At 35.5% G+C, this 25436-nt stretch overlaps 2 protein-coding genes across 2 annotated transcripts in view; both read left to right on the forward strand.

Moving 5' to 3' along the window:
• LOC137402314 (uncharacterized) overlaps positions 1-18288 on the forward strand; it is a 42509-nt gene extending 24221 nt beyond the window's left edge. The window contains exons 16-30 of the mRNA XM_068088811.1: positions 826-1045; positions 2909-3052; positions 3838-3909; positions 4883-5014; positions 5328-5431; positions 6278-6396; positions 6815-6937; positions 8199-8323; positions 10097-10162; positions 12399-12578; positions 14044-14199; positions 14947-15153; positions 15275-15362; positions 15927-16034; positions 17699-18288. Coding sequence (XP_067944912.1) covers positions 826-1045; positions 2909-3052; positions 3838-3909; positions 4883-5014; positions 5328-5431; positions 6278-6396; positions 6815-6937; positions 8199-8323; positions 10097-10162; positions 12399-12578; positions 14044-14199; positions 14947-15153; positions 15275-15362; positions 15927-16034; positions 17699-17833 — 1979 coding nt within the window. The 3' untranslated portion in view covers positions 17834-18288. The remainder of the gene's footprint in view (positions 1-825; positions 1046-2908; positions 3053-3837; positions 3910-4882; positions 5015-5327; positions 5432-6277; positions 6397-6814; positions 6938-8198; positions 8324-10096; positions 10163-12398; positions 12579-14043; positions 14200-14946; positions 15154-15274; positions 15363-15926; positions 16035-17698) is intronic.
• A 590-nt stretch (positions 18289-18878) lies between these two features.
• On the forward strand, positions 18879-25254 carry LOC137401513 (octanoyl-[acyl-carrier-protein]:protein N-octanoyltransferase LIPT2, mitochondrial-like). The gene is made up of 5 exons (XM_068087901.1): positions 18879-19098; positions 20689-20854; positions 21969-22084; positions 24870-25001; positions 25132-25254. Exons 1-5 carry the CDS (start codon positions 18879-18881, stop codon positions 25242-25244), a joined length of 747 nt encoding a protein of 248 aa, XP_067944002.1. The 3' UTR covers positions 25245-25254.
• The last annotated feature ends 182 nt before the right edge of the window (positions 25255-25436 follow it).

Raw genomic sequence — 25436 nt, forward strand, 5'->3', positions numbered from 1 at the left:
CACCTCAATGAATCAGAGATAACTACCGCTATTAAACACGATGAATAAAATTAGCTTTAAAATTCTATGTTCAACTTGTGCCATTTCATTCATTCTTTTTTGGTACAAAACTGTCATAAGTTGTTGGTCACATAACCAAATAGCCAATGAAAAAACATTTTCTAATATTTGAAATGTTGGCATAATAGTGACAACCAAATAAAGGTCAATTATTATTGTTATTATTCATTCTTTTACTATAAACTGCTGTCATTGCACTCTTGGTAATGAGTTTCATGACAATCTGTATTTTAGGACAAATTTAGCTGAATGCCCGGTGTTGCATGAGTAAGAAAAAAGTTTTTTGCACAAAAAATTTATTTTTAATCAATTTATACAACATTGACCACTCTAACTTTTAAATAAAGGAATTTAGTTCTGTAAAAGGTGAAATGAACGTGTTTGTTTATTTTCGTGTGTACTATAATTTTAATTAATTTCATGCTGTATATACATGTACATATATTTATAGGAGGTCAGGAGGTCAGGACACACATTTTTCATCTAGTAGTTCAAGCATGCTAAGTGAAGCATGAAGCACATGTATTTTAACCAGTTGCCATTAAAGATTAGTATGTGTAATAAGTATGGGTACAAATATTCCATAGTATGGCAAGTAGGCTGTGTGCAACTGTGGCTGCAGACCCAGAAGTTCCGAGCCCAATTCTATTGCAAAATGTTTTTTTTCATTCCTAAAACATTATCGCTATAATTAGACATACAACAAACAAACTAACAAACATTTAAATTTAATACATGTATATAGATTGGCTCATACTGCTTCAGGTGACCAATCAGCAAAGGCGTTTCTTTCTGGAGATTACTCAAAGCATAGCAGAGAAAAGCACCAATCCCAATCATCTGCCTCTGTATCTCAGCCAACTTCCCAACACCATGAGAGGGTTAGCTCTACCGTCACCTCTCACAGTGTCCCCAAACACAATGCTAAAGGAGACCAGATTGGAATTCAAGTCCTCAATTCTATTGACCCAGAAGAGGTTCGAAGGTAAGAATGTTCAGCGAAACTTGTAAATAAGGCAATTTGTTTTTTACATAATCTCACTTTTGATTTTTCTGTCACAACTCACATGAGAAGATAAATCCAAATAATAATATTATGTGTGCACAGCTGTAGAGCCACACAATTCATTTTTTGAAAAACATTTTTAAAGGTGATAGTTTCATAGCGCATGATTTGTTAGCTAGTAGCAGGGTTGAGGAGTGATTAGGTCACATAACTGAGATAAGCAAAAGGAACCAGATTTGAGGTTACTTATTTTAAAATCAGATGTTCCAAATACAATAGAACTAAAAGTTTAGTTTAGAATAAAAACCTAAAAAGTGCATGAAAATTTAAGCAACTGAAAAAAAAACAAAAAACTATTTCATCTTTTATTCGTACTAGTACGCTAACAGTCTTGTGCTTTGAGAGAGACCGTCATGTGTAATGACCATATGTACAATTAGTCTTCATGTTGGCAAGATGCCTTAGTGGTGCAGTGGGTAGAGTGCCTGGTTGTAAGATGGCATATTTGAGTTCAATTCCTGTGCAAGGTAGTCTTTTTTAAGAGTTTAAGTGTGGCTTCAAACAGACGTATGTGGCTCTTATTATAGTTCATAGGCAGAAAAGTTTGATCAACTTTACCAACCTGTTTGTATTGTATAGGACGAGTATAACTGGAGTGGCTCAGAACCTGGTCACGTGACGGGGGAATTTTCTGTTTTTGTAACATGTCTATTGTAAGTATTGTAAGTTCTATTGTAAGTCGTTATCACAGCGATTGTGAATTTCAATGCGTGCTTGTTTAGTTATTCTGTATTTCTCGCGATAGCATACCGTGTGCAAGACATGTGACAAAAACAGAAAACACGGAGACACTTGGCTAGTAGTCTGACTTGAGATAACTGCTTCATTTTCTTCGCACAAAAATGCGTATTCTGCGTGCAAAAATGGAACTGGAACACTAAAAAATCTCCACATTGACATTGAAAGCTGCTATAAAAACTATTTACATGTTTTATGGTGTTTTATGTTTTATGTTACAAAAACAGAAAATTCCCCCGTCACGTGACCAGGTTCTGAGCCACTCCAGTTATACTCGTCCTATTGTATAGGTAGTTGGCATGTATTCTTATGAGTTTATGAGATAGTTTAGCTGTTTGTATATCTGGTAGACAGTAGCCTGTACAAACATTTCACTATGAACAACCACACCATGGCAAAGACATGAAAGCAGGATTATTTTCCCCTCAAGCAATTCTATCCCAGTTTCTTCGACCATAAATGAATGTAAATTTGTATTTGATAACAGGAAAAACAGGGTTTACTCTTAATGTTTTAAAATAATAATAATGACTACTCTACTACTAATGCAAGTTTTACATGATGTTACCATAATCCTTAGTTGTAACCTTTTTATGTTATTGATGAAACACTTTCAGAGCTTCTCTTCATATAGAACATTGAATCAGTATTACAAGCCATTTTCCAGCGTAGATCAAAGGGACATATTGCAGTGAGCTGTTGTAATAGATAATAGATTTTTGGTAGCCATATATTTGTGGAAATTTTTTCATACTCTGGTCAATAAATGATAACATGCCAAAAAATAATTCCATTGATAGATTGTATAAATGAATTAAGAATTGTTTATATAGTTCGAAAAGTAGATATGTTAGAAATTCTAAGACGCTGCATATGATACCTCTGCTGTAATTTCATTATAATGGGAACTGTCTTTTTGTTTATCTGGTACACTCTGTAATTTTTTCCAAGGTCGTGATAGTCTCCAATCAGATAAAATGATCTGACAGTTTCTTTAAACTGAACTCGTGTTTAGAGTTTATCATGTTATAACCTTGCCTTCAGGTCAAGAAGCTCAGAATATTATAAGCAGAAAATGAGGAGTGCGTCACCTCCCCCTGAGTTTGGTACGCCAATGTTTGATGGGCAAAGGCTGGCAGAGAAGTTTGACAAGGAGAGCTCAAGGAGAACTCATGACCATAGTCCAGGGTATTGTACTAGAGCTCAAATTTATTGTCACCACCATTGTCTCAAATCTTTTTGCTTCATCTAAAAAGTCCAGTCACATGACCCAGTCACATGCCAGTCACAGGCCAGTCACATGCCAGTCACATGCCAGTCACATGTCAGTCACGTGCCATTTATTGTTTGGGCACCTGTTTTTAAGTAAATGACCGATACCGCATATGAACAGATAATCTTCCTACCTTGTTGGAATGGGTCGCTTCCATGCCATATGGTTGGATCATTACCATGCCACATGTGGAGATTTGGTTTTATATTTTATGCAAAAGTGCAGTTTCACATCATAAATGAAGGTGCAGTCTTATATCATACACGGATGTGTAGTCTCATACCATATACGAATTTGCAGTCGTATACCATATATGGAAGCGAAGTTTTGTACCATACATAGAGGAGTAGTCTTATACCATATATGAAGTTTCAACCTTGTACCATATATGGAGTAGTCGTATTTCATATATGGATTTGTGGTTTCATACAATATTTAGAGGTGCAGTTTTATACCATATTTAGGAGTAGTCTTATACTATATGTGGAGGTGCAACCTTATACCATATACGGAAGTATAGTTTCATCCGTTATATTCAAGTGCAGTGGTATGCCATATTTGAAGTTATAGTGCCATGTTACAAGCACAGTTCCATCTCTTATTATGTATGTCTCACACATAGTAGGAAACTACAAATATTGTATAATATATGATCTGGGATATAATTGAACTTCTATAGTTTTCTAATGGACTGTTGTAGGCGGAGTCTTTCTCCAGTTGGTCAGCTAACCACACACCAGAGGAGATACTATGAGCAGTCAGGAGCCACATCGTAAGTTCACAGCTATGTCAGTTTTTTTACCTTGAACTTGACTCTGTACTTGAATTACAATTTCGTAGAAGGACAACTCTTGGAAATTGGTGAACTTATGTTATTAAGTTGATTCTACTAATACTAACCATAGTCTATCTGCCAGAACAGTAATTAGTGCCACAAAGGTGTCATTTGCCACAGAGGTGTCATGTGGCAGGGAGATGTCATGTGTCACAGAGGTGCCATGTGCAATAGAGGTGTCATGTGCCACAGAGGTGTCATGTGCCACAGAGGTGTCATGTGCCACAGAGGTTTCATGTGCAAAAGAGGTGTCATGTGCTACAGAGGTGTCATGTGCCACAGAGGTGTCATGTGCCACAGAGGTATTATGTTACACTGGGGTGTCATGTGCCACAAAAATGTCATGGGTCACAGAGGAGTCATGTGTTTTATTTATGTTTGTCCCAGTTATGTTATACTTAGTTTCCCGTGTCACAGTAATGTCGTGTGTCACAGCTGTTTCATATTTTTAGTAGTGCCATGTATTAACAGTTGTGTCATGTGCTCTTGCAATATCATGTATTCCATTCATCACATTATAATAATAAGTGGAAATTCTGTTTCAAATTTAGATTAAGGTCAATCCAACAATTAGAAGTTGATTAACAATTATGACCATTGAATCTTCTTCTTACTTGATAGCCTCAAAAAAACGTTTTCAAAAAATCTGCCATAGCCTAGTGGTAGTGTAGAGGTTTTATCGGCAAGAGGTTGTAAGTTTAGTTCTTGACTGTGTTGCTATTCAATACATGGTAACTTTGCTATACAGTAAGAGTTTATAAGCTATTAGCCATGTATGCTATACATTTCTATATTAGCAGAACTCTAAAGGGTTTTGAAGTCTGTGATGTCAGTTATTTTTATAGTCACCAATATACCTTGTGAAATAATAGTTTATATAGATGACTAGAACATTGTGTGACTTCTGCAGGCCAAGAGGTAGACAGACCACCACTAGGAGGGAAGTGAGAACTGTCTCACCCCCAACCTACAGAGATCGGGTAGAGAATGAATACAGAGAAGTGCACTCTGGCTACGCAGGGGAAAAGTCATTAGGCCAAAGGTTTGACTCGCTGTAACATTGTGCAAGTTTTGAAGGAGTTGTCTTTTCATAAATAGATAACTCCTAAGGAAAAGGAATTTTTATTTCAATAGCTACGTATCCTAAATTGAAAAATATTTTCAAGGCACTTTATAACTCTTTATCTTTGCCTCTGGCTACAGATTTGTTATTAGCTAAATAATTTTTGTTCTAGAGACTGCTAGATGTAGCCTCGTTATTCTTAGCATTATTTCGCCGATGTTAACTATTTTGTTTACCTTTTGCAGTGGTGTCAGACCCAATGTTGATTTAATTGTTTTATTTTGTTATTTAGCCCAGCTCAAGACATGCAAGCGAACAAGTCTGGACAGGAAGTGCTTTTTAGAGAAAGGGTGAGCGGGGTCAAACAACGGGCCAATGAGATGCGGCGAAGCAGTGGTAAGTTATTTCTCACACATTTATAAAAACAGTTGGTTAAACTTCTTTAAAGTATTCCAACATACTGTAACTGTATATGCTACTCAGAGACTAATCTGACTCAATTAGGCATTAATACTCTTCAGGCAGCAGCTGAATATAAAGGTGAGCTAAAATAATGACCAATTAATAGTTGGTTTGCCACAAAAGTGACCTTGCAACTAGTTGGCTAGTAGCAAATTTCTAGCCAAGGTTGAAACTAGCAGATAAAGACAAAGAGTTATAAAATGTCTATGATAAGCATTGTTAATGTAGAACAGTTAGAGATGGGAGTTACTTTTTCATGGGAGTTATCTGTTTAGGAAGAGACAACTCCTTCAAAACTTGAAAATCAGTTTTTGATTCTCAAGAAGCTTAACACTGTTCAAGTAAACATTTTTAAGCAAATCAGCACAAGTGAAATAATTCTGTTAATTATTGCAAGTGGTCACTATTATTTCAAAAAAGAATGTATTCCATAAGCAACTGTTAAGTTGCTTCCAGTATGTATTAGTAATAGTAATATATGAGGCAGGAGAGAGTCCAGAAAGCGTACGTGTATTACCGGTATGTTTGACTGACTAAACAACTACTAAAAACACGATAGTAACAGCTGTATAGGATAATGACAGAATAATATATTATGGCAGTATTAGTCACACAAATATGTAAAATATAGTTCGGCGCGGATTACAACATGTGATGACTTTATAATAGTAACTGCTTAGAATAGATGTAGCCAGCAACATTTTTAACTTGGTGGCTTGATAGAGATGCTCTGATTTTACACAGGTTGACAAACCTTTGCAAAGTTATGTTTAATTTCAGAGCTGGACAGCAGCAGAGAGAGTCTCACTTACCAACCCAGTCAGATGGTCACAGAACACACCGAAGTGATCGAATCTAACAGCAACAGTAACAACAACAGCTATCATGACATGCCAACAGTGAGTCATTATTGATAGTGACACCTGCATCCACTTGTCTATCAGTGTCTCTGCCTGAGTGTATGATGTAAACCATTGCCAGGCGCATTGTATGTCAAACCTTGCTATTATAGGCTGAGATGGGATACTGCTGCTTATTGCTTTTTTCTTTTGTTTCTCCAAACTATATAGAGTCATGGAAATAGGCTGTGTTTTATATGAAGTCATAAAACCATTCTATGTTTTATATGAAGTGATGGAACCAGGCTATGTCTTATTTGGGGTAATGGAACCAGACTGTTTTATTTGGGGTCATGGAACCAGACTACTTCCTATCTACTACTTAAACAAAAAGAATTAAAAGCTTTGAAACAGTCTGTGGCTAGTGTGCAGTGGTAGTGTTTGAGTTACTAGTGTGCAATGGCAGTGCTTATCTTAGCAGAAAGCAAGTAGAAGAAGGGTGTATTCCCGAGACAGTCTTCTCTACGGAGGAGACACAGTAGACCATGGTCACACAGTCAAACAAGATGAAAGACCTCTTCGACAAGATAACCATAGCAAGGTACACAGATTATCATTTGCTGTTAGAAGTCTTGATTTCATCATACACATGACAGTCTATTAGTGTGACAGTGACTTGCTATGTTGACCTAATCTTATCTATATTGTCTGAGCAATCTCAACTTCATTAAGATCAGGTTTAATGTTTTTATTAATTATAAATCATTTATGATAGATTGCTCTTTGAAACAAAGTAATCCTGTAAAATTTGACTCATTAATCTTTCCAAGATGAATAGTTCTATGATATATGATAACTCTATGTAAGGTAGAACTTTAGCATGGTACTACTTTGCTAACTTTGTGATAAGTAGCACTTTCGCATATGATAGCTCTACCAAAAGTAGCCTTTTGGCACAAGATAGCTTTATAGAAAGAAACCAAGTATTAGGAAACTCTATGAAACACAATAACTTCATGAAAATGGTTCACTGGCATTAAATGACTCGATGATATGTCAGCCTTTGACTCTCAGCAGCTTTAAAACTAGATAACTCTATAGCACACAAATACTTTATGAGAAATAGTTCTATGGTATGCAATACGTGGTTAACATATAGATCTATGACGTAAGGTAACTCTACTTTTTGTGCTATTCTCACTGCAGAATATATTTATCATCAACACAACTTTTAATCTCATGAGGTGTATACCTATATAAACTAAGCGGTAGGTAACTCTATGGTTGGGGCTCTATCAAATCCAAGAGATACTTTCACAGCATCATTGTCTAGGCAGAAGTTTGTTTTTGTGTTTTCTATGTTTAAATGTTTTTTGATGGTTTTATGTTTAAGAAATCCAATAACCATGCATAGTAATCAAAGTTGCTCATCTAAATTGTCCTTAATAATATATATTATTTTATTTACAAAATGTGTCAAATTATGACAGAATTTTTATGAGAAAAACAGAAAACCAGCACCTTACACTTTATGTGAGTAATTATCTTCTCTTTTTTAAAAATTTCAATTACAGTAGTACATTATTGTTTATCAACTATTTCAGGATAGAAGGATTGTCTTTCTCTTTTTTCTGTCCCGTACTGACATAAACCATATTCTGATACAATTGATACCATACTGTTTATTGTGTGTTATGCATGCTTGGACTTGGATGTTCCATTCTTGAAGTACAAAAAGCCTGGGTTCAGTTTCTATCGTAAATACGTGGAAACTGTTTAATAATATTGGCATTCTAAAGTTACAGTTACTCACCTTATGGTACCTCTATTGTATGCTAACTCTATGAATGGTTATTAAACAGGACAATTATGAGTCAGGCTACTATTCAGATGTAAGCAAGCACGCTGCCACTACAGACATCAACAGGATGCTTAATGATGCCGAAAGATATTTTAAGAAAACAGCATCGGAGAGAGAACTTTCAAAGTGAGTTGATTGCAAATGCCTAAATTTTTACATAGTTATGCTTGGCTTCTGTAAAATTCACAAGCAAAATAAACAAGGAAACACAGTTATTTTTCAGTTTATCACACTACATTGATTAACTAGGTTAATTCGGAGGTTTCTGTTTTGGGAAGATTAGCTTTGGGTATACTTGTCTTGCTTACAATTAGAAATTCGAGATTTTCAAAAATCACCAAAGTAATCGATTTAATATTGCAATTTTGCAACATTAAAATCAGATTGCGATATATCACAAATTGTCTATTCATAGACGATTTGCCATATATCAATATTATATATATCGCAAATATATATTATATATTTGCGATATATTGTGGTATTATTATTTAGTAAAAACTTGTAAATTTTGGTTAATAAGTGTTTGTATATTTTAACTGAAAAAGAAACTATTGTTTTTATGATAACAAGAAACATTTATTTCATGAATGTCCATGTGTGTAGAAGGCCTTGAAATGAAATTCTTATAAAACTAGCAGGCTGGTCATTTTAGTTCCATAACGCTCACTCTGAAATCGTCAGGTGTAAAATAAATCACCATTATAAGACTATATTGTTTATACGATTTTGACGATGTCTCTTTATAAGGGGTCAATTTTCAAGTCGTCTACCCTCAAAATAGCCACCAAACAATTAAATTGTTGTGTCACAAAGTTCTAGCTACATAATACTCTGCTAACCCACTGCACCTCATTATTAACAAACACAACACTTAGGAAATATTGAGAAAGTCAACAGCAGTAAAAGGGGATTTTATTATAATTATAATATAATTATATATGATATATGATCATTATTATAATTATTATATTATTATATATAATTATTACATATAGTACATAATTATATTATATACTAATTATACTATAATTTTCTGATATGATCTAATTACATGTACAGTATAATTATATCATATCTAATCAACCTCCTATAATATATAAAATCTTTACAGATAGAAAGTAAGTTGGTTTACAAAACTGCTGACATTGTAACCTACCCTAGTTGCTGTTTGCTGTTAGATCAGCAGCTGGAGTGAGCACTTCAGTACTTCATTCTAGCCTTTTCTAATCACTTTCCAAAGATGAACTGATATAAAGTGTTAGTAGATTTTGTCATCAAGTATCAGCAATCTCTATCATTTGCAATTATTTTTTATGTTTGAAGTAATCTTTACTGTCAGGATGTTTCAAGATTACAATAGACGCATAATGCCAAATGTCAATAAGTCTCAATAAGTTGATAAATTTACATTTGCTGATATTGACACTTAGTAAAGTACATTTCATGATATGTTATAGTATCCTACTATTGAGCCTTTTCCTGGAAGTAAAATTGTATCATTTTGTATCGAATTGTATCGCGTTATATGTCTATGTGGCTCGCACACTTTTTTCCTAATATATTTTTGTGTGCCCAAGTCAAGCAGTAATTTCTATGTTCACAAAGACTGACTTTATCTTAAATAATAATTATAGAATACTATCATAAATCTGATACTATCATAAATTTGAATCCTTTATGGCAAACATTACAAATTTGTAAGCCCTTAACTGCACCCAATACATATAATCTTCTGTATCGAATTCCTTGTCAGTGTGCACATTCTTCCCTTTTTTGTCTGATGCTGGTACCAACTATACTAAATATATCTTTTTTAGTATTATGGCTATCTACATAGAATATTGATTTAGTCTAGTATTATCAGTAATCATCTCAAATACCATTTCTGATTGACAGGTCTGAGAAGGGCTACTACTCCCCTAGATACAACAAACATTCTGTCGAATACAGCTCTCACGACAGGTATGTAGACATCTAACATTAATTGTGAGTTCAACTCATGGCTTCCTATCAGAAATATTGTCTAGCATGTCTATGATCACAAAATCCTATTGTATAATCGTTACATATTTTAGGATCTGCTAATGCCGATGAAAAGTATTTTTTATTCACAAAATGTATTAGCTATCTATCAGACACGCATATGCTTATTGAGGTGAATGTCTTTAACAGATACAATTAATCTTTTAGAGATGACTAAAGCTTCTTTGATTGTATCTATGTACCGTTGTACATACCATATTAGCTTCAGATATGTATCTATGTACCGTTGTACATACCATATTAGCTTCAGATATGTATCTATGTACCGTTGTACATACCATATTAGCTTCAGATATGTATCTATGTACCATTGTACATACCATATTAGCTTCAGATATGTATCTATTTACCGTTGTACATACCATATTAGCTTCAGATATGTATCTATGTACCGTTGTACATACCATATTAGCTTCAGATATGTATCTATGTACCGTTGTACATACCATATTAGCTTCAGATATGTATCTATTTACCGTTGTACATACCATATTAGCTTCAGATATGTATCTATGTACCGTTGTACATACCATATCAGCTTCAGATATGCTCGTCTCCCTCAAGAAGACAATACAAAAACATCTCCTCAACCCCTAAAAAACATCCAAACAGGTGTTTAATATATTTACACCTATGTAGTATCTTCATTGAATATTTTTATATCTGTGACAAGTATGGCAGCGATATTGTTGAATATCTTCTGTCTTCATCACATTTATCAAATAAGTATTTGGTATATGTGCTTAAGCTTTGCTTAAATATTATAAAGCTACATTTACGCTCATATGAATTTATACTAGGCTTTATAGTTCTATTAAGGTTTATTCTTTTGTGACTAGTTTAAAAAATGTTTTTTATTTGTATCAGCATTGATTAACCTGTTTTTGGGCAACTTGAAAAAAACTGACAATGATGTATATCATTATTAAGATTTTTACGTTAGCAAAATATTATGTGTTAACACGATGTAAAATATGAAGTTAGTTAGAAGATGTTGTGCTGTAATTTAAGTAAGTTATAACTTTCTATTAAAAAACTCTATAATGTACTAGAGGATAGGCTTGTTATAGAGGAAACTCTGAGGCATCTATATACAGGAAATAAGACTCTTTTCAACTTTATTATTTCATCTCAGCTTTTACTTTTTGTCTCTTGAAAGTTAAACAGGCATAAAAATGCTTAAATACTTAACATAAAACATGAAAATATATATATATATATATATATATATATATATATATATATATATATATATATATAGTTGACAGATCAATTTCAACACTTGTTCATCAATCTAGCTTCTACCTCCACTGAGGATGGTAGCTTATTTGCATTATTGGGCTTCTTCTGACCACTTAGACTTAATTTTACCCATTTCTATAATCTAATGTGTTTCAAATACTCACTTCCACCCAGTCTGCGTTGAAGATACTATAGGTTGTTGATGTTACTTTCATGCATTATTTTTATCTTACAAGTAAGTTGGCAGTCCCATATGCCATGAGAGATCATCATGATAAGTAACTATATACATAAATTTTTCATTGTTGGAAGAAAAGTAATTAGGTGATGCAATGGTAGTGTGCGTGACTGATAAACTCGAATGCTTGAGTTCAATTCCTGTATAGGGCAGTCTTTTTCATAACCCGCTTAGCCTGGTTTCAGACAGACGAACAAGCACGACTCTTATTATAGGGAAAACTAGCCGAATGCTCGGTGTTGCGCAGGTATTAAAAAACAGCTTATAAACAGTAGCAGGCAATGTAGTTGCCATTGGCTAATTTTTATAAGTTACTATCCGCATTGCTCAACTTACTAATAGGAGCCGTGAGAGCCAGCTTTAGCGACGTTGCGCCGTAACACAAAGTCACTATGGTATTTTAACCCAGATAGCGACTCATATCGACCAATGGGTTAGCTTGTAGCCTTCTAGATAGGAGGTTCCGAGATCAAATCTTGATCGGTAAGGATTTTCATGGCTAGGTTTTAATTGCTATAGCTAGAGAGGCAAACGACCAACTTTGAGATTTATATAGAATAAAAATACTTATGACCTCAAGTCACTAAAAGTTGCTGACGCTGCTTGAATGTTTCTGTGCCTTATTAGCTAATCGTCCTCCTTCTCAACTAGAAACAAAATGTCTCTCTCGTACAGGCTTGATCAGCCATTTGAAAATCATGGTCCAAGAGAGAGGTCACCCCAGCGGACAAGCCATAGGGACGAATCCCAAAGCTACCAGAAGGGCGTGTCTAGAAATGGGCAATACGAAGATGAGTTTGGTGATGACTATGCGGAGACTAGCACAGCGAGACGTACCCATAGAGTAGACAGCAGGTACCAGCAGTACTCATAGTATTCATAGAGCAGACAGGAACTGTCGAGAATTATGGGTTGACATTTGTTTTTCATTGGTAGCACGTGTTTACCATTGCGGCACAGGTGTAGGCGTAACTATGTAAAAACTCTTGCATGAAAATACACAAAAGACCAGGTTTGCTACAATATTGAGGGCGGCTATTGGTAGAGCGATGCAAACTGCTCCCTTACAAGATGCTAGTCGGTGAAATACATGTATAAGTCATTTTGATGAGTGTTTGTCATGATAAATTGCATTCTTTGGACTGAGGCTATGCAGAGCAACATTACAAAGAGCCATGATCTATGTAATGTTGAACACTTCTATGTAATGTCTATGTAATGTTGAGCACCTCTATGTGATGTCTATGTAATGTTGAACGCCTCTATGTAATGTCTATGTAATGTTGAACACCTCTATGTAATGTCTATGTAATGTTGAACGCCTCTATGTAATGTCTATGTAATGTTGAACACCTCTATGTAATGTCTATGTAATGTTGAACACCTCTATGTGATGTCTATGTAATGTTGAACGCCTCTATGTAATGTCTATGTAATGTTGAACGCCTCTATGTAATGTCTATGTAATGTTGAACACCTCTATGTAATGTCTATGTAATGTTGAACGCCTCTATGGAATGTCTATGTAATGTTGAACGCCTCTATGTAATGTCTATGTAATGTTGAACACCTCTATGTAATGTCTATGTAATGTTGAACTCCTATGGCTCTTGAACAGTTGACCTACAAACAACAGGTTGGGTTAATTTCTTAGAAAAGGCCACTGGGGGTGACAAGAATGGCCTCCAACCTCAAACTGCTCTCTGCAACTGGGCATATCTTCAGTTGTTAAGGTTTTTTCTCAATGAACTCAGACATGTACAGCCAAGATCACAGAGTTTCTGTTTGAGCAATAATGCTTTTAAAAATGTGTGCTTTAAAAAGGTGCGCACAGCATCTGCTCACAGTAAGCAAAACTAGGCAGACATACTCGATCTTAGAGGATTGCTTACGCGCGCACACACACACGCACACAACACACACGCACGCACGCACACACGCACACACACGCACTCATACACACACATGTTTAAAACTACTTGTACGGTGCTGAAATTTCAAAAAAGAGTATGCCAAACCATTATATGTTTTATTATAATAGGAGGGAACAAAGATCAAGTGGTGACAACCCTAGAGAATTGTCAATCCAACAGCACTCTCAAAAAGGTGTGTCCAGAAGTGGGCAATATGTAGAGGAGCTTGATGACCAGTATGTTGATGGTGAAGGATATGAGCGCTCTCACAGAGTACAAACCAGGTGAGTGATATACACACACACACGTACGCACACAAACACATGTTTAAATGTTTAAAACTACATGTACGATGCTGACATTTAAAAAAAGAGCATTCTACACCATTTTATGTTTTATTATAATAGGAGTGAACAAAGATCAAGTGGTGACAACCCTACAGAAATTTCAATCCAACAGCACTCTCAAAAGGGCGTGTCCAGGAGTGGGCAATACGGAGAGGAGCTTGATGACCAGTATGTTGATGGTGAGGGATATGAGCGCTCTCACAGAGTACAAACCAGGTGAGGGATATGCAGTGTTTTCTGCAGAGCTTCATGGTATATGTGCATTTTTGACATTAGTGACATCTTAGACCAAGTCTAACCTAGCACATTTTATAAATCTTTTTTATTTTGCTGTTTTTAATTTTCACTTAAATTTGAACTTCTTTTTTGCTCATGAAATTGAGATACTATGAAAAACTTTCAAGTCAAACACTTACTTTAATTTTGCGTTGTATGCTAAAACTTTTATGCGAAAGCAGTTATATAAAGAAGTATTTTTACAGAAGAAGTAAACAAGTTAGATTTTGGCAACTATTCGTGAATACCTGAAAGAGGTTGATCGGTGATGACGTTTTAGCATTGGTCTACCAAACCACAAGTCACGAGTTCGAGTCCTGTTAGAAGTAATTTTTTTCACCAACCTTGATGTGTAGTTTAGGGCAGATAGATGAACGAACATGCCCCTGTTATAGTAAAGATTATAGGAAATATTGAAGGAAATCCAAAAAAATTTTAATTTCTGAGTGATTCCTTGTGTATCAGATTATATGAGTCCAAATTATTAGTCATATAGCCTCAGTAGTAGAACTCTGGTCAGCAGAAAAAAAACCCAGATCAAAACTAATCAGACATTGTGGTTTATGATAGCTGTGACAGCTGCTCATGCTAGCTGTCAACTTGCCAGCACAGTGTTAAGGAGATACCAACACAACGTTATAACGCAAAGTGGAACAAGGCAATTATTCCTTCTTCTGTACTTCACAGATATGAGCAACCTCCAGAGCACTCTAGTTCGAGGAACCACCAAGCACCACAGACGGGTCATAGTGGTGAGTTTAATGAGAGGCACATCTATCGAAAGCGTGTGTCACACCAAGGACAACATGATGATAGCTACGATGACTCGGCAAGGTATCTCCCCGAGTCTGAAGAAATAACTTTTGAAGAACCAACGGAGAGAGTTCAACGGAGGTAATTTTAGTCGTAAAGGTTGATATTTACTTCAGTTGTGTGCCTCTAATTTTGGAGCATTGTAAACACTTGTGGTTTTGCTTATTTTAATGAGTGCACAAAGTCAATATTTTTTGTACAGAGACGGTGGAACAGCTGTTGGTGGTCGAGATGCTGACAGACAATATGTTTACCATGAAGGCCGAAGCTCTTCTCCTGATCAGTACCAGGTAGCACTATAGCTCATGCAGCTAATATATTATGGTTTCTTTATATGCTATGTAAAGTGGTAGCAACTTCTACTAATTCCTCCATGCCAATGTAAAACCAAGGAAAGACAACCAACTTAGCAAAATTTTCAAATGATCAATTAATCTCTTTTGCTATTATTCAATCACATTGTATATCAGGTGCATATAACTTCCTATCTTAATATTCTATGGCACCTTCTACTAATCTTCATCGTTGTAACTGAAATTGAGCTTAGGCTCAATAACCAACATTTCACACAATAAGCAAACAACCTTTTATGCCCAATTTCGTTGGCTATACAGTTCAGACAATTTAAGCAGCCTGCAACAACTTCAACCACTAAGGCTGTTAAAAATGGAGGTGACAACTCCACTGTAGTAACTCGGAAATACAAAAAATATTTGGAGTTGTCTGTCTTTGAATATTTCTCTACACACTTCAAAATATACACTTACAGTGGAAACAACTGCATTGGGGTTCTGCTTCACAAAATTGCGATATGCTAGCAGACATTGTCACAAACTTTTCAAAATATTTTGCAGAATTCCACTTATGAGACGCGAACTGAGAGGAGAGCGGCCCCACCGAATGATAACACTTCAGCAACAAACTATATGAGTGTGAGAACGCGTCGCTCACAGCTATCTGATGTTAGTAGTAGTCCTGTTTGGATTTAAAACTACTAATACAGTAGATGCTCCTATAACAGAAATTTCACACAACATAAAGGAGTTATGTAAAGCTTTTGCGTTGTACTACGTAAAAAAACCCGCATAACGTAAAGTGTGAAGTTGGTGCAAATCTTCAAATTCAATTTGAACAAGTGGTTAGCCGTGAAAATATTGCTTTTCGCCTTGCCAAACCTGAAAGCAAAAACGATGTATCTCTGTTATATAAACTAGTATCTTGGCAGTGTGGTCCACCGTAAAAAGTCGTCAGGTGTATTGATAAAGTACAGATAATTAGTAGCTACACAATTATTGAGGCAATCAATTGGCACAGGTGTGAGAGTGTCGGTCTATACCAATTTGAATGTCACAAATTGGAGTCTCGTTAAAGCTATTCTCTAAAGCTATCTTTTATCATACCTTGCGCCTTTTCAACAGATGGAGGACAGACAAATAGACACCACTTTTAGTATAGTAACAATATATTTTTGTTTTACTTTTCTTTAGACCTATATAAAACATTGTTATTGTGTTCCTTTTACAAAGTAGAATAAAATATAATTAAAAAAAATCTTGATGTAAGTGGCTATTGAAGGTGTGGGTCTTACTTAACTTATGGAAAATTTACTGTAATCATAGATGAAGAGCCGAGTGAAATTGATAAAACCCTTGCTGATCAACCAGAACCAGAATGCCAGAACCATTGTCAATTCAAACCCATAGTGCTACAGTTATGGTACAGTCAATTAATTTAAAAGTTAAGTCTAGTTTTTTCCTTTTGGAAGGCTAAAGGAGTAAGTTTAGAAAGACCTTGGAATAGATTAGGCAAATCAAATGGATTTTACTGTTTGTATAATGTAAAATCCATATAACATAAACATTCCAGCAGCGGATTGTTCAAGTCGCAACAGCATCTATCGTATTAAGGTTGAATGATGCAATTATCTGAGCAGCAACATAGTAACAAGCGGAAAGATTATATAAAAAAGACAAAGGCTTGCATTTCTATTTCCTAGTCAGTTTGAGGGAGCTAGAAGTAATCGTATAAACTAGTAAACTATTAGATTCTTGGACTACTCTACAAATCAGAAAACATCTACAAATTTCTTTTTATTTTTGGTATGCCTACATAATATCTTATTTTAAAATTTATGTTCAAATCATGAGTAATAGCTTGATACAATAGTTTATATCCCTCTAGCTTTTAAAGAGCTGACTGGTTTCTGTTTTACCATAATAATGAATTGTTGGCAATTGGTTAGTCAATCATCACAACAGAAGTAAACTTTTTTAGCATGGCTGACAAGTGTGAATTGGCTGCTACATACTGTAATGATGAGTTGCAACAACAGCATTTGCAAGCTTTGTGCAACTTTGATGCAGAAAACTTAATTTTATTTCCAGTCTCATAAAATCTTTTGTTAAACAATTAACATTTTTTTCCTTGTAAAACATTTTGAAATGAAGTTTATTGTGCTCAGATATTGTTCATACCATAAGAGTTCAACAGCAGTTCTGCGGGATGCTGTCACCAACACTTGTTAGCATCACCTTTTGGGTAGAACTATTGGCAGCAAAAGTTTAAAGCAAGTGTAAGATGTTGCATTCTTCAAAAAACACAGTGTTTAAAATATATCAACTTACAGATGCACGATCCGAGTGAAGAAGAATTGCTTGAAGACAGACGACGCGCTATGCTAGAAGGAAGCTCATACAACCCAAAGCCCTCTCGATCCCGACAAGTTGTAACAACAAGGCGATCTACAAATAGGCGCTGGTGATTTCATTTGGTTGCTTGACAAACAAACTTTATGCTAGTTTTATAGAAAGAAGCTATCAAACTAATTTTTTTTGTGAACTTTTATTAAGAGCAGCTTTTCTCAGTGGTAACTCGCTAATACGATAGCTTTTGATACGCTAGTTGTATTCAGATTATATATTTGTTACTATTTTAGAGATAGTTAATATAGTTAGATTGTAACGTTTGGCTGAGCATTGCATCATAAGCTGATACATAATTCGCTTTACATAATATTATTTATATTGGTATTGTAACTAGCTCTAGAGCAGAGAGAATATTTTATTATGGTAGTTTGATTTTTACTGCTAGCTTCTGTGATATGTTTATCTATCTATTACCACAACCTTTTGCAAATGTATGAACCACTCATTTAAAACACAGAAAGAAATTGTAACACTTGAATACTCATAATTTTAATAACAATAATATACTATATCTGTCTCACGTTCTATGATTTACAAATATGTATCTTCAGATTCACTAAAACTTTACTTTGAAGTACAGAGCATCTCACATGACACTGCTTCCAACCCTTGTGGTGTAGCTGAAAAAATATTTGCTACAATGAAGTAATTAGTCTATACCTGTGATATAGAACCCCCACTATGAGGGGGTTTATATCCTTGGTTTATACTAATTTTTTCATCGCTGCAGAAAACTATCAATTCCAAGAAATTTTTAACTTTTTATCATGTTTGCATAAAATAAATCTTTAAAGTGTTTTTATGAGCAGTTTGCTAACAATAATATGACGTGTGAGCATACTTGATTTTTTTAAGCAAGTTTACTGATACTTTTATAATACAAAAATGTGCATCTATTTTAATGCTATGTGAAACCTCGAATATTCAGTCCAAAAATACCTCATCTTGCATACGTTTACAGAACTAATAAATGTAAGAATTATCGTTTCTTCTAACAGGAGTTATCTTCTTTTGGTACTCACGAACGTTTAGACTTACGTAACTATGATACAGTTTACAAATGAAGAAACACGGATCGGAACTTTGCGATATACAGAGGAGATGTCACGGTCAAATCCTGTGGTGCAGCTGGTAAATTTGAGCCGTCGCTCATTCAGGCAATCCCTTGAAGTCCAAGATAAACTGAAGAACGATTTAGTGAAATTAAGATTGGGAGATAGCCAAGCACTACCCATTAAGAAAGAACACCATACAAAGCCCTTTGACGAAAAGTCTAAGCATTACGTATTATTTGTTGAACATTTTCCAGTATATACTTCAGGTAAGCTAATTTGTAGAAATTGCAGCATGTGTTTAATAAATTTTGTTAGGTTGATTCAAAGATTTTTTACTGCTTGTATTTACTGTTTAAACTTTAACATTTTAAACGTCGCCAATAATAGACTAATAGGGTAACTTCCCAAGTTAAAAATATTCACCCTTTCTTGCCTTGTGGACTATATAGAGAAGCGAGACAGAAACATATATTTTTAGCCATGTTTTAGTAGTGCAAGTTATCTTATACTTTTTTGGAAATAAGCTCTCGTTTTGTAGTTACTACGGCAATTGAATAATCTGAACTACGTATCGCTGTCATGGTTGGTAGATGACCTTCCAGGTTTTTTTTGATGATTGTAGCATGGCAAATAATTTCTACGCTAGTTTACTCTTTTTTAAGACTTCAGAGAGCGTTCAGATGGGCAAACGGTTTTAGAAAGTATGACAGTATTACATCTTCAATGGAAAACATGTCTTGGCACACTCTTGAAGAGAGAAGATGCACTAAGGATAAAAACACTTTACTGAAAATTTTAAATCAAGACCTTATGGTCGATTTTAAAAAGTTTACACTGTGCAACTCCGCCTATTTTACTCGTGGGTCTAATATTAGGCACACTATTAATACAGATGCCATGAAGTTCTCATTTTTTAACCGAGTCATGAAGTTTTGATATATATATATGGAACAAGCTCAATAGCAGATTTTATTTAACTCTCGATTTTACAAGAATATCTGATCTCTTTTATCGTTATAGTCGCATCTTATCTCTAAAGGCTTATTGGGCCACAAGAGATATTTTATCGAGATAGATAGAGATAGATAGAGAGTTGAACCATCTTTTTTGAAAAGAACAGTTAAATCCATTAAGCATAAATTTGTGTACCAGTGCTAAGGAATAACGTGCTAAACTACTGCACCACTACATGAAAATAGCTGGAGATAAAACATTTTGCTTGCATATCGGTTTTTTTTACAAAATACATCAACTGAATGGTTCTGTGTAACAAAAGTGTCTCAACCTCCATGGCTCAGTTTATGCTGTCTGATCCACCAGAACATGTCTTTTAAAGTATATTATAACAAACACTATACATGTTTAACTTTTGGCAACGTTCATGCCAATAAATCATAATGGCTTAGTTGTTTTTGAAGAAGCGTATGAAACGGGTTTAAATTCGTGACACTTCTTTTTTCATAAGTACTAAATATGTGAGCTGATAGTTGTTTGATGCTATTCAGACCAGCAACGTATAAAAATGAAACTATAGGGCCATATTCTAAAAATAAGCTACAACTATTTCAAATAATGGGATTTTTGTTTGTATTGCATAACAATTTGTCAGAAATACTTGTTTGTTCAGATCATTGAAGAAAAAAAATTAAAAATATGTTCAATTTTTGTTGCAAATGCTAAAGGATTTTATTTATATATATATATGTTATGTGATCTGTTTTTTCTATCTATTGATTAGATTTTTGACTGAGTAGCAAATATTATTGGATCAAAATACAAACTCAACAAGGGCTCACATCTAACCGATTCCATTTTAAACATCTTCACTTCATTATAACAAGTATGATGATTGCTAGGCCTGAGAGATAAGGCATTCAGCCAGGAGGATATCGCTAGACTTGAAGGACTCGGAGCTGAAGTATGCAGGACAAACCGCGGTGGACTCGCTACATTTCATGGTCCAGGCCAGCTGGTGGCATACCCAATACTTAACTTGAAGGAGCTCGGTATTGGACTGAGGCAGTGGGTAGCTTCTCATGATCCTTTTGAGATAAACTTACACGGTTTTAGTAGATTTTTTTAGGTTTCAGTGTTTTCCTATCATTTTCATTTATTTTTGATGTTGGAGGAGATATGACTGTCAGGATGTTTCAAGATTAAAATTTACGAAGCTTGATTGCCGTTAAAACGCTCAGAAAAAAATGTCTCGAAATAACGTCACTAGCTGCTATAGTTGATATCAGTTATTGCGTTCAACCTACGTCCAGACTATCCTACCTGACAGTTGAAATTCAACTCCATCTTAAGTCGATAATGACTTTTTTATGTCCATTATTTTTGTCCAACAAGGTGGTATTTTAACCAGCCTGTACACTAAGCAGTACACTAGCATGAAAGATCATCAATATTATATCAATAATAGGCCTCTTTTTCAAACATCATCAATATTATTATAGTTGGTCATTGATCGTATGTGTGTTTACTTTTTACGCGATGAAGCACAGAGAATAAGAATTGATACAATTATTCTTCTAATGAAGGTGACTGATTAGTGCAGCTAGTTAGAGCGTCAGTCAGCTAAGCAGAACGTTACGCGTTTGAGCCCATCACAGATTAATTTTTTTCTCGGATTGGCACAATTATTCTGAAGCTTCAGAAGGTGATCACAAGCTTTTTTAATCGTTTCGCAATTCCTGCAAGAGTATCAGTGTTGTTGTCATCAAAACAGACCTAGTTTTCAACCTTAGAGAGCGTATAAATACAATAAAGCACTTTTTAACCATATGCTTCACCGAGTTGTAGTGTCATGTTGTATCATTCTGTTTGGTCATTGCTCCAGGATTTTATAAATGTAAAAAGTGTGTCACGGCTAAAAAAGGTAAAAATCACTTATATAGATGAGAATACAGATGATTTTCCATAATTTGTAATGCCAATGTCTAAGTCGTCAGATGTAGCCTTGGCTCCTAATAATGTTTACTCTCCATGTATCAGACCATTTATGAAAGTTTCAATAAGATTTACAAAATAAGTTTTGACAAAATGGTTCTATTTGAACATGTAACATTTGCCAAAACCTCCCCAGAGGCCTGTTGCGTCTCTGGCCCGTACCACATGGATTGGTTGTATTTAATAGATATGTTGCAAAATTGGAGAGGTGTCTGGTACAGACTTGCAAAAGCTTTGGCATCGATGCCTACACAAATGATCTGACAGGTGTCTGGGCCAAGGATTGTAAAATAGCGTCTATAGGTGAGCTATTGTAACTTCAAAGTTTCTGGTACAGACAAATTCTTCAATAATCTTGGTCATTGTTAAAAATGAAATGTAATAAAGTTAGTTGTTTGAAACATTTTTGTGCCTTCCAATATTAATTTGCTGTTAAAGAGCTACCATTTTAGATTTATTCAGCTGACCTTAAGGTTTTTGTTGGTTGGCATGATTATATCAGGTGGTTGTCATGAGATATCAAGTAGTTGTCATGATTATGTCAGGTAGCTTTATGGTTATGTCAGGTGGTTGTTATGATTATGTCAGGTGGTTGTTATGATTATGTCAGGTGGTTGTTATGATTATGCCAGATGGTTGTTATGATTATGCCAGGTAGTTGTTATGATTATGTCAGGTGATTGTCATGAGATATCAGGTGGTTGTCATGATTATGTCAGGTAGCTTTATGGTTATGTTAGGTAGTTGTCATGATTATGTCAGGTGGTTGTTATGATTATGTCAGGTGGTTGTTATGATTATGCCAGATGGTTGTTATGATTATGTCAGGTGGTTGTTATGATTATGCCAGATGGTTGTTATGATTATGCCAGATGGTTGTTATGATTATGTCAGGTCGTTGTTATGATTATGTCAGGTGGTTGTTATGATTATGCCAGATGGTTGTTATGATTATGTTAGGTAGTTGTTATGATTACCTAGGGTAGTTGTCATGAGATGTCAGATAGTTGTCATGATTGGGTCAGGTGGTTGTCATGAGATGTCAGATAGTTGTTAGCATGTTTGAAAATTGTTGTTAGTACATCGCATGGTTGTGAAGAGCATATTTACAGAGTAGTCAGGAACATCTGCATTATGAGTTTAGTTCTTTTCTGCTACAGGTGACACTTGTTTGGTCTCATTGTTATTATCTCCAATTGGACATTTTATATCTGTTTTCATTGCATCACCTATTTGCTATTATGGTAGGGAGATGTTTTGCTGTAGAAAAAGGCAATTGCCATTTTGAACTCTGTTGTTGTTATGATGACATGCAGTATTAATTTGGGGTATAATTGTAATTCTGGTTTTTTATACCTTCAATTGTCATTGAAGGCTATAACATGTAACAAACTGTTTATTTGGTTTTATTTACTATTTGTTTAACTGGATTGTGAGGTGGTCATCACCATCATTTTATGGTGAAATATGCAAACATTATTTGATCACGGTGACCAGTGGCAACCTAACAACCCCTACATACGAGGTCTGTTAATTAAGTAATGAGACAAGTCAGATAGCATTAGAATGGGGAATTCCCCGGGGACTTCCCTGCTATACTACTATGGTGCAGGTGCTTATCTATCAGCAGTGCAATTAGGAAACTCATAGGTGTAACAGGTGGGCTCTGAGAGCAGTTTTTTGTAAGGGGCATTTGCTACATGCGTTCCAAAAATGAGCGACAGCAGAGTTGAGCAACGCTGTGCAATTAAGTTTTGTGTCAAACTTTAACACAGTGCCACAGAAACCTACTCAAAGATTCAACAAACTTATGGAGACACAGCTCTGTCAAGAGCACAGGTTTTTAGGTGGTTCAAGGCATTTTCTGAAGGCAGGGACTCTGTCGAAAATGACACTCGGCCAGGGAGGCCATCATCCGTTCACAATGATGCAAATGTTGAGCGAATCAGAGAATTAGTTCATTCAGACCGCTGTTTAACTGTCAGGATGATTGCTGAACAGTTGCAGTTAAATCCTGTGACTGTCCATCAAATTTTAACTGTTGATCTGGAAATAAAGAAGATTTCGGCAAAGTTTGTTCCCAAGAATCTGACTTTCGAACAGAAAGAGAACAGACGAGCCATTTGCTCTGATCTTCTAGAGAGAATTGACACTGACCCAAAAAATTTTTCCAATGTTGTTACTGGGGATGAATCATGGATTTTTGAGTATGATCCTGAAACAAAACGTCAAAGTCTCGAATGGCACACTTCAGCCTCACCTCGACCCAAAAAAGCAAGAATGAGCAAATCAAGAGTGAAGACCATGCTCATCTGCTTCTTTGACAGCAAAGGTATCATCCATAAAGAGTTTGTACCTGAAGGACAAACTGTCAATGCCCTATTCTACCAAACAGTCCTGGAAAGGTTACGGAAACGAGTTGCTCGTGCAAGGCCAGCCATCAAGGACAACTGGATGTTGCATCATGACAATGCGCCTTCCCACACCGCACTCTCTGTAAGAGAATTCTTGGCTCAGAAAAGCATACCAGTTGTACCACATCCTCCATACTCTCCAGATTTCTATTCCCCAAAGTCAAGAAACACCTCAAGGGACAGAATTTTGGTGACTTGAACACCATAAAGGCAGCTGTGACGGAGCAACTAAAGGCGCTGACGGTTTCTGAGTTCCAGCACTGCTATGAGGAGTGGAAACTCCGATTCATACGATGTGTGGTTAGCCAAGGCAACTACTTTGAAGGGGATAGAGTCAAATTGTGAATAAATTGTAAATATTTGGCACTGCAATAAAAGTCTCATTACTTAATTAACAGACCTCGTACTTGGCCCTACTTTCACCCATAGCAGGTGATTGGCCAGCCGTGGTGAATTTCAGTGAAATGGGCAACAAACCCAACAATTAGTTTTTGCAGTCTTTGCACCAAACAATCTTACTAAGGTGTGCACGAGCTTAATCCATATAATTATCTTCCGTACATTTTTTTTTTATTTGGTTGCAACTACTAAATTCCCTTTGGAATGTGCCACATTTTATAGACAGTATCTTCTCCTACTTCTATCTTCTCCTACTACTTTTTCCTCCATACTAGGTGTCAATGCTAAACGCCATATCACATCTCACGGAGTGGCCCTCAATTGCTCCAATGATCTCAGCTGGTTTGATCATATAACTCCATGTGGACTTGAGGATGTAGCAATGACTTCTCTCACTGAACAGACAGGTAATATGCTTTTCAAATCTTTTGATAACTTGTGTCTTTTTCTCATTCAAGTCTAGCAAACTGTGTGTAACAAGAGTTTAAAATGTATATATGTAGATGAAGTGATCACTAAAAAGCCTTTCTATTGTAGGGCAATTGGTTGATGTTAGGGAGGCAGAGTGGAGTTTCCTTAAGACTTTCATAGAAGAGTTTGGTGTTTCAATAGTTTCCCGATCAGATTCGACCCCTGCCATTTCTCCTTGACCCTTTTAATGTCAGAATTAATTTATTCAGCAGAGGCTTGAATGGTATTAGCAGTGGCACATTCATTTGTCTAGTGAGAAACAACTTGTCTTCATGATTAGACGAGGTGATCATGTGGCAACTTGTAACTTATTGTGTTGATTAGACAAAGGTTCGACAGTGAAACAGCAGACAAAAAAAGGAATATACATT

This window comes from Watersipora subatra, chromosome 8 (genome assembly GCF_963576615.1).
Source record: "Watersipora subatra chromosome 8, tzWatSuba1.1, whole genome shotgun sequence".
NCBI classification, from domain to species: domain Eukaryota; kingdom Metazoa; phylum Bryozoa; class Gymnolaemata; order Cheilostomatida; family Watersiporidae; genus Watersipora; species Watersipora subatra.

Excerpts from the sequence above, each read along its gene's own strand:
- LOC137401513 (XM_068087901.1), top strand. The coding sequence starts at position 18,879 with ATGTCACGGTCAAATCCTGTGGTGCAGCTGGTAAATTTGAGCCGTCGC. Across the intron at positions 19,099-20,688 it reads TTTTCCAGTATATACTTCAG|GCCTGAGAGATAAGGCATTC; the intron begins GTAAGCTAATTT and ends GATGATTGCTAG. Across the intron at positions 25,002-25,131 it reads TTCTCTCACTGAACAGACAG|GGCAATTGGTTGATGTTAGG; the intron begins GTAATATGCTTT and ends TTTCTATTGTAG.